The sequence below is a fragment of the Camellia sinensis genome, chromosome 8, assembly GCF_055761805.1.
Source record: "Camellia sinensis isolate YWXY chromosome 8, ASM5576180v1, whole genome shotgun sequence".
In the NCBI taxonomy this organism is placed as follows: domain Eukaryota; kingdom Viridiplantae; phylum Streptophyta; class Magnoliopsida; order Ericales; family Theaceae; genus Camellia; species Camellia sinensis.
Genome location: NC_138968.1, coordinates 39,943,676 through 39,953,409, shown reverse-complemented (window position 1 = coordinate 39,953,409; position 9,734 = coordinate 39,943,676). Strand labels below are relative to the sequence as shown.

The 9,734-nt window shown below is 34.1% G+C and overlaps 1 protein-coding gene across 1 annotated transcript; it reads left to right on the top strand.

Moving 5' to 3' along the window:
• The first annotated feature begins 978 nt into the window (after positions 1–978).
• Positions 979–8,556, top strand: LOC114257116 (uncharacterized). The gene is made up of 11 exons (XM_028196856.2): positions 979–1,018; positions 1,678–1,763; positions 2,450–2,629; positions 2,737–2,848; positions 2,932–2,965; positions 3,203–3,240; positions 3,340–3,374; positions 3,457–3,609; positions 3,735–6,205; positions 7,774–7,860; positions 8,197–8,556. Exons 2-11 carry the CDS (start codon positions 1,693–1,695, stop codon positions 8,262–8,264), a joined length of 3,249 nt encoding a protein of 1,082 aa, XP_028052657.2. The 5' UTR covers positions 979–1,018; positions 1,678–1,692; the 3' UTR covers positions 8,265–8,556.
• The last annotated feature ends 1,178 nt before the right edge of the window (positions 8,557–9,734 follow it).

The following is a 9,734-nucleotide window of genomic DNA, read 5'->3' as shown; positions in this document are numbered from 1 at the left end:
TTAAAGTGTAATAATTATACTACTAAAAAAGTTAAATTCCCAAGGGATTGGTTCTGATTTTTTAGAAAACAGTTTTTAGAAAATTTTACTTTTTTATTTTCGTATTTTAATGTTTTCAATGAATTTTTTTAATATTATAAGCAATTTTTTTAATTTTTAGACACATCTAACATAAATACACTTAAAAAGTATAATATTTGTGAAAAAATCTTTAAAAAATATACTATATACCAAAAAGTACAAAAAAAAGAAAAAGAAAAATTCAATACATTTTTCATATTTTTGTGTATTTATTAATTTTTTAAATATTTTTCACAAATATTTTACTATTTAGATACATCTAAGTAACATGCATCTAAAAAAATAAAAAAAATTATTTAAAATTTAAAAAATTTATTAAAAATAAAAAAATAAGAAAAACAAAAAACTTAATTTAAAAAAAAACTAAATTTAGAAAATTGAAACTAAACTATTTTTGGAGAGATGGAATAGAGTTTGGGGTTGTTGACCATGCGTAGTAGCAACTATTGCGCATTTTATTGGGCCCATTTCAGGGCCTAATTTAATAATTTAAACCGTTCACATTTTAGAAGGTATCGAGTATAATATATTTATAAAAAATCACGTCAATCGGATATCGTTGACCCTTTTATCAAATCATATTTGCATTAAATTTTATATTTCAAATTATATTTATTATTTTTTTTAAATACAAATATGATTTGATAAAAACACTAACGATATTCGATTAATGTGATTTGTTACAAATATATTCTATTTAATACCTTATAAAATATCAACAATTTAAATTATCCAATTAGACTCTAAAATGCCCCAATAAAATGTGTAACAATTGCTGCGCATGGCAACCCCAAACTCGATTGAGTATCTTCCTTCTCTCTCACTCTCCAAGCTCCACACACACACACACTCTCTCTCTTCCGTATAAAGCAAAGACCAAAAAAGGAAGAAAAGAGAGAGGCTTCTATTTCAGCTTGCATTTGAGATCTCTGCTGAGGTATTACCTACCTACAACTATCTCTCTCTCTCTCTCTCTCTCTCTCTCTCTCTCTCTCTCTCTTCTTTTCGCGTCTAATATACAACATTACTACATTTTAGCTTTTTCATGTGTATACACCAGTAGTATTTACATGTTCCTATTTCGGGTAATGTTTGTTTGGTAGTTTGAAGCTGGACAATCCTACTTCAAACGCAATGCTTCATATATTCTAATTTTCTGTGGCTTCCAACATTCATTCCTACTACCACTACGACCTGTGGCTTACTTTCTCTCTCTCCTCTCCCAATCTTCACATTATCTCTGTAATTCCAAACATAGGGCTAAATCTCATCTTCAGATCAGAGCTTGCTTTCCTATTTCATTCTTCTACTTCTAATTTTCTCATGTATTTTAGTTGCATAAAAGGACTGTTTGATTAGCGTTTTTCAAGTGCTTTTTCTTACTTTTTGACCCAAATTCTGACTAGAATTTTAAAATTGCACAAGGTTATAATTATTTCATAATGGGTTTCCTATGAATGCAATTATTTTCAGGTTTGGATTAGTTTATGTTGTGTAACTACAAAGCATTGCAACAGGACTTCTCTGATTCATTGCCATTTGAATTTTTTTTTTTCTTTTTTTTTTGCCCCCTTTTTCAGGTTGTTCTTGTTGTAGTATAAGCTGGTTGAGATGGAGGGCAAAATTGATGCCAAAACACTGCTTGATTATGCTGAATTTCAAATTTTTCCAAGCCAAAACAGGTTAAAGTTTTGCCCGTAAAAAATATATTAGGAATAATTGCCCGCATGTCTAATTGATTTGACTTTTTTTTGAGTAATTGTTTTTTGTACGTTTTTGTCCCTTGTTTTGATAATGAGAAAATTTTGATATAAACGAAGTACTTCTAAATATAAAAGTGATTAAGGATGTAGCCAAATCAAATTTTTTAAAATATCAAGTGGTTCTGATCCTATCTTTTTTTTTTTTTTTGAAAAACTATTCTGAGTTCAGATTGATTGTTCTGGAATATTCAATTTGGGTTTCTTCTAATTAATTGCATAATAAAAACTGATAATTTTGAATTTTGAAGTGGCAAAAGTTTTCAAGCCACTTTTCATAGCAAGAAAATTTGAATTTTAAAATTTACACATAATCATTTAATGGATTGAACATAACTCCCTTGAGTTTTTAAAAATTTAATAAATGTGATTGTTGTTAGCACCAACAATACAACAAGAAAACTATCATTATTGTTAATTATGAAAATGACGGCGATGGCCATCTTTATTGTTGCTACTGCTATTATTACTTTTGTTATTCATATCATTATCTAATGCTTATTTGAAGGGTTTTCAATCAGCTAAGGTATTGAGCTAGGCTCTTTATTTCTGGACATCATGATTGGGTACTTGGAAACTATTTTAAAGGGCATTAAACTTTGTTGTAGGTATGAAGCTTGTGTGTGCAGTGGCAACAAAGTAGAAACAATAGCATCTGGTCCTTTGGGACAGCTGGCGCTGCACTTACCAGAACTAAAAGATTTATTCTCAAAAGGATCCAATGCTGTCTTCAAACTTCAACCACCTAAAAATCATGATGGTTGGTTCACAAAATTGACAGTGACAAGGTTGATATCATTAAAATGTTTCTCGTTTTGTCATTTTGCTTCCTTTTTGTAAAGGGCAAAATCTGGATGTTTAATTTGTCTTTCATTGCAATCTTGTTATTTCTCAGATTTCTACATATTGTTGGTTCACCGGACATACTAAATACTGCCAGAGCTATTGAAAATGAGATAAATCAGCTGGAGGAGGCCAGAAACTTTCACCTTTCTTTGTATATCAAGGTAATATAATATCTATATGTTTCTTGAAAGTTAATCCTTGAAATATTCATTGAGCTCATATTCATATTGTATTTCTTTCTCAGGATCATCGTCATAATTCTGGAGATGGAGAAACAGGTTAGTTTATTAAAGATTTTACATTTTACCAACTTGTGAGTACTAAAATGCAGATTCAACATTAGTTTTTTGTGCTTCCTTTATGTCCAATGTCCTTCATTTGCATTATGATCAAGGTTCTTTGTGTTGGAACAAGGCTTAGTTGACTTTACTATCAAGCTTCTTTGTTTCAATTGTATTTTCTGATCTTTTTTTTGGCTAAATATTTAACCATCATTAATTTCCCTTTTCTAACAGACAGCTGCAACTTGAATGGTATGGCACCAGAGCTAAAAGTAATGACTATTTTCTTCACCCTTTCCATATATTGTTTAATATAAGTAATATATCACAACATATTTGTATGTGGCAAGTAATATGGTTTTTGGTAACAGGATGAAGATGATATTGTGTCGTCAGATGCATCAAAGTACGCGTGTTGATTGTTTTGTTTTCAATAAGCAAATTTTCCTGCGCTATGTCTGTACCCAATTACACCTTCAAACTGACAGGAATGAATTACTGCGAGCAATGGACTTGAGATTAACAACATTAAGAGGGGAATTAGCTGCTGCTTTCAACCGCGCTACTGGTGCCACTTGTTCTCCAAAGGATATCACTGATATTGTAAAGCTTTCTCAACATTTTGGAGCCATAGATTTGAGGTAACTTGGGTAAAAAAAAAGTTAGAACTTTGGGTGTTTGTCTTCTATGTTTTTGAATGCTTATAAGAAATCTTAAACAGAGTAGTAATAATGCAAATTTAATCATTTTTTGTTGTCTATTTTAGGGATACTTTGCATAAGTTTGTAGAACTGAACCAAATGGGCCAGACTGTTGATCTACCAAGTGATAAAAAGTCACATTCTGAAATTAATTCAAGAAATGATAGGATTGAGTCAGAGTCAAATTCTCAGGTATCAAAATCATCACAATCAGATACACCAGTAAAGTATGGTGTCTCCCCGGCAAAAGCTGCGCAGGTTGAGCGGCAGAGTTCAACAGAAAGTGAAGAATCTTCTTACTCTGATGAGGAGGAGGACCGGCCAACTGTGGAAAGAAGCCGGACTCTTATCAGGTCTGCATCACCTAGAAGGTCAGCATCTCCGATGCGGAGGATCCAAATCGGGCGATCTGGGTCACGCAGAGCTACTGCACTAACCATTAAGAGCCTCACTTTTTTTCCTGCCAGGGATAGAACATTAACTCAAATAGATGCAACTGCAAACAGTAGTGAAGAGGAAGGATCTGAGCAACCCCCCAAAATATCAGAAACTAATGTTCAGAGAATGAGTGTGCAAGCTGCAATCAGTCTTTTCGAAAGTAAACAAAGAGATCAAACTTCAGATATTCAGACGAGGAGGTCAACTATCGATGCATCTATGAATAAATCTGTGCTGAGAAGATGGAGTGCAGGTACAGGGGAAAATTCCACCCAACGCCTCCCAGAAACTGTTTCTTCAAGTTCTGTTCCAATGACTTCCAATAATGTAGAGGGTGGAGAAATTCCAAAGAGTACAGTAGAAGCCAAAACAGAGTCTGATTTTATTTCCCGAGATCATAATCCTGTTGAGACTGCTCAAGTAGATGCCATAGGCAGTCGAGCAGATATTCTGGTAACCCAAAGAGAGGAAAATGCTGAAAAATTAACAGCCATGGCTGAATGGAACCGGCAGAAGGAAGCAGAGTTGAATCAGATGCTGATAAAAATGATGAAAAGTGAGCCTGCTAGACATTGGAATATAACACCTGATAATAACAGAAGCCCAGATGTTCCACACGAGCAGAGAGGGGGCTTTTATGATCACTACAAAGAAAAAAGGGATGAAAAACTTCGGGGAGAAACAGCAAGAAAGCGAGCAGAGAAACAAGCACAATTTAGAGCTATGCAGCAAATTCTTAATGAAAGAAAAGCTGAAATGGCCTCTGTGAATACAAATGATGTTGGCACAAAAAATTCCCTGGCTAAGCCCCAAAAATCACATAGGAGTTCAACACAATCTGCAAAACCCAAGAACGAATCCTCAAAACCTGCTGTTGCGAAAAAACCTTTATCTAAGGCGTCACCATCACCTGCTGTTCGCAAGTCATGGCCGTCGACACCATCACCAAGAGCTATGGGGACATCACCAGCTAAAACTCCTTGTGGAACTTCATCTACTGGCACTATACCTAATCGCCGGAAACCCCAGCCAACACCATCGGTTCCTCAATCAAGCCCAAAGGTGGAACGATCCCAGCAGCGGCCGAAAAATGTTAAGGCAACCCAAATTAACACTAGCAAGACCATGAAAGGTGTGACTGAGAAGAAGCAGCAACCATTAACAAAAAATGGGAAAACTGCAAAAGCAAATGGTCAGACAGCAACTGGAAAGGATTGTTCAATGGTTGCAGCAAAGCCTAGTTTGTATAACAAGGTAACCAAGAAGAGCAGTGTGGTGCCACTGGAGTCAAAGCCTTTCCTCCGTAAGGGCTCTGGTATTGGCCCTGGTGTCAGTCCTGTTGTTATCAAGACAAAAGTTTCTTCTCCTCAGCCTGAGGAAACTTTGAAAAACTCTAGAAATCTGATTGAAGCTCAGGAAAATGTGGTTACAGACACTTTTGAGCCTGTCAGTCAGCAACAGGAGGGTGATCTTGAAGCGCCAGAAACTCATACTGATTTAGAATCAGAAACTCAGTTAACTAGCCAGAAATGTGATGACACGGCGAGCTCAGAGCAAGTTCCTGACAATGGTGATGGTAACTTTGAAAGGGAGATGGAATCTGAATTGAAGACTGAGACTGAAGAAGAATTATTCATTTCCCCAATGGCCTGGGTAGAAAAAGAAGAACATCAAGATCCGCCAATTCCATGTGATGAGAGCACATACCAAGTTCCATCTTTGGCCAATGTTGGGCCAGCAGCAATGTTGAGTCCACGTGTCCGACACTCTTTGTCACAAATGCTGCTGGAAGAGATTGCGGAAACAGATATTACTGAGTGGGGAAATGCTGAGAATCCACCTGCAATGATCTATCAAAAAGATGAACCTAAAGGGTTTAAGAGGCTCTTGAAATTTGCCCGAAAGAGTAGAGCAGATCCAAATTTAACAGGTTGGTCTAGCCCATCAGTCTTTTCTGAAGGAGAGGATGATGCTGAGGAATCTAAAGGTCTTAGTAAGAAAAATGCTGACAATCTATTGAGGCAGGCTGCTCTTCAGGCGAAGAACAATGACCAGCAAAATACTTCATTAGGTGGAGGCTATGAGAAAAATTCAGCTGGTAATGAACTACTTTCTGGTACATTTTCATTCCATGCCTAATATCATTTCTGTCCATGAGCATTGAACTGGGATCCTATCAATATGACATATTGATTGTAATAATAAAAGCATTTAAAAAGGAAAGCGAGTTTGTGTCATTAAAGCTTTGTCACACCTGGAAAACTTTCCTTTTGTATTTAAAGTGGCACAAATACCACCAAGTAAATTATGAGAGAAACTTGGGTAGTATCCTATATATCACACGCACCAGCGCATGTGGCTCAATGTGGCACTATTAGTGGCACACTTGGCACTTGGACACGTCGCATGTGCACGTGTGATCAAGTTTGTGCGGTGATTTTTTAGTTTCAGAATCATGTGAGAAACACTAGATTCAGTGCCGGCCCTGGGCATTGGCCAACAAGGCCATGGCTTAGGGCCCCTCAAAATAGACCTAAAATAGGGGCCCCTTTTATTATGGTATAGTGTAATATATTAGATATGTTTAAGTTTAAAAAAAAATTAAAGAAGGCCCAAATTAACTAAAAATAAATTGACCCATTAAAAAATTAGAAGGCCCATTCAAAAAAATTAACTTTGTAATCCATTGAAAATAGACCCAAAAAAGGGTCCTCCTATTATAGTTTATTGTAATATATTAGGTGTATTTTAAATCTAAAAAAAAATTAAGAAAGACCCAAACTAACTTAAAATAAATTGACCCATTAAAAAATTGAAAGGCCCATTTAAAATAATTAGCATTATTATTCATTGAAAATGATTTTGTAAAAAAATAGATTATGCAAGTATGATTAATTTATTTGCTTCTAAAAATACAAGAAGAGAGAGGATCAAATGACATTTATTAATTGTTGTAATGCAATACTAAGTATTTTTTGTAATTTTGACACAAATTTTGTCTTTTATCTTCATTTTTTTTTTCATTTTTTTTCATTCAATGAAAAAAAAAATGTGAAGGATTCCAAAAATTTATTAGTTGATTATTGGCTTTGGGCCCCAAAAATCACAGGGCCGGGCCTGACTAGCTTATAGCCCTCAAGGACAATTACCAACTCCCTTTCGTAGTACCCTAACCCCCAGAGGAAGTCGAAATCCCACTGTCCCAAGTAACAAAATTTTAAATGAATATTTCTTTTCTTTAGTCTCTATTTTCTATAAATCTTATACACAATTTGTAAAGTGTTCTTGAAGGAAACTTCAGATTTTGTGTCTGGAGTTTGGTGACTTTGTTGGATCTTGGAGGTGCATTGCTTTGAACCCGGTAGCAAACTCTTTCGAGTGGGGGCAATTATCACCTTAAAGAGATTGTCTGCAACACACCTCAAAGTTGCATTCATTTTGATTTTGTTCTCTTTTCTTTTGGTAGTTAGCATGAAACTTGGTGGTTACTTTCATAGCCATGTTTTCTCCTCTTTTCTTTTCAATATCTCTTTTAACAGCATAAATTAGCTAGTTTTTCATATATTTTATCGGAATTTGTGGTGCCGATGAACCACTTTATTTTTTTACACATATGCCTTGTTTGAACTCTGATGCTGACATTAATAATGCATAACATGCATACAGCTCAATCAAATACGGGCAAATTCAGTGCTCAGAGTTCTTCCCACAAGTCGCACGACCACATTTCTGGTGCAGCTTCCACAACTAAAGGTTACTTTTATTATCCTGTTCCGAGTCTGTTTGGTTTCATTTATCTTTTGAATTTTTTTTGAAAACATAGAAATTAGTTTGACAAAAACAAACACCAAAAATATAATTTTGAGTTTTCAAAAATTATTTCATCCTAAAAAAGAAAAACACATGAAATGATGAGTGTTTATTTATTAGTTTTTCATTTTTTTCACCAAATTAGTTTTTAGTTTTTTTTGAATTTTTTTTTTTTTTCGAAAAACAGATTTTGAATCCTCATATTTCCTTTTCTTAGTGGTTCATTTTTTTTCTTATTGTCCATAGATTCCAATATTCTCTACTATGTTTGCATTTCAGCAACAAGGTCATTCTTCTCTCTTTCAGCATTTAGGGGCAGCAAACCAAATGAGACGAAGCTTCGCTAATGCTGGAGGACTACTAGAAGTGTGAGTGTGTAAGCATACACCAGCTCTCTCTCTCTCTCTCCACTCCGTAGTTTTATGAGGGTGTTGATGTGTGGAACTGTAGATTCAGTTTTTTCATAGCCATAAGTTTGTCATTCACTTGCTCTCTGTAAGGTCTAGGTTAGGGTTTAGTGACACCCATAGGATGGAAACAATGAACTTGTACTTTGTTCTCTCATCAGCTAACCAATTTGTTTATACCTTGTATGAAACCACTGCATAATGTTAAATGTGATTTTCAACTTTCAAATTATTCATTTGTTGCCTTTCTGATTATCTGAAATTTGTTTTTGGTTTATGGTTGTTCTGTAATGGAAGCTCACTTTTCATTACTAGTGCAAAACAATTTTGTTTGGCTCTTAGCTGTGTAACTATAATTATGGAGTGTTTCATCAGGCTATCCCTATGTTGCTGCTGGATGCCTTTTTGTTCTGACTTCATCTAAGGCTTCGTTTGGATAGATGGATTTCAAATGAAGAGATTTGGGGTCAAACTTTAGTAAAGTAAAAGAGAGTTTGCTAGTATGATAGTTGGAATAAGAAACTGAAGGGAAAGATAGAGGTGAGGGAAAGAAAAATTAATGCGAGATTTACTTAATCAATAAGTTTTGTGATAATTAATAGTGTTTTTCATCAAATACTATTAAACTATTAAAAAACGTCATTAATTGTTAATTTTCAGTGATAGTTTAGAAATTGTCACAAAAAAGTTATTAATTATAAGTTTCAACGATAGTTTAAAAAAATCGTTACAAAAAGTCATTAATTTTCAACTTTCAGCGATAGTTTAAAAAATTCATCATTAAAAGTTACTATTGTAAGTTTTAGCAATAATTTATAAAAATCGTGACAAAAAAGTCACTAATTGTTAATTTTTAGTGACATATATAAAAAATAATTACAAAAAATTATTTTTAACGACGATTTTATTTTTGAAGTAAACTATATAAGTGTACTTTTTTGAATCACATCAATCAACATCTTCTCTATATTTTTCTACACATATTTTTGTAAAAAGTCAAAAAGTGTACTTAATTAGAACATCCTAAACCAACCTTAATAGGACTTTATGAGAATTAAGTCAAACTATTATGGTTTATTGATAGTTTATCCAAAATTAATTAGAATCCTTGGTATTAAAAGTTTGAAATAATTATTTGGGTTAATTATATCAAGATCTCTTAACTATTAGCGAATATTATTTTAATCCCCTTATCTATGAATTCATACATATTGATCCCCTCAACTGTAAAAATCATACAAAAGCGTTGTTTGGCAACCCAAGTTTGAGGCCAAACTAGTACCATAAACTGATGATTTATATATATTTAAAAAAAAGAAAAGAAAAGCAGTTGGGCAATGGGTAGCCTACACTGTCACATTGACAGTGTAGGCACAGTGTAGTGACAGCTAGTCCCGCAGTTGGTAAAAG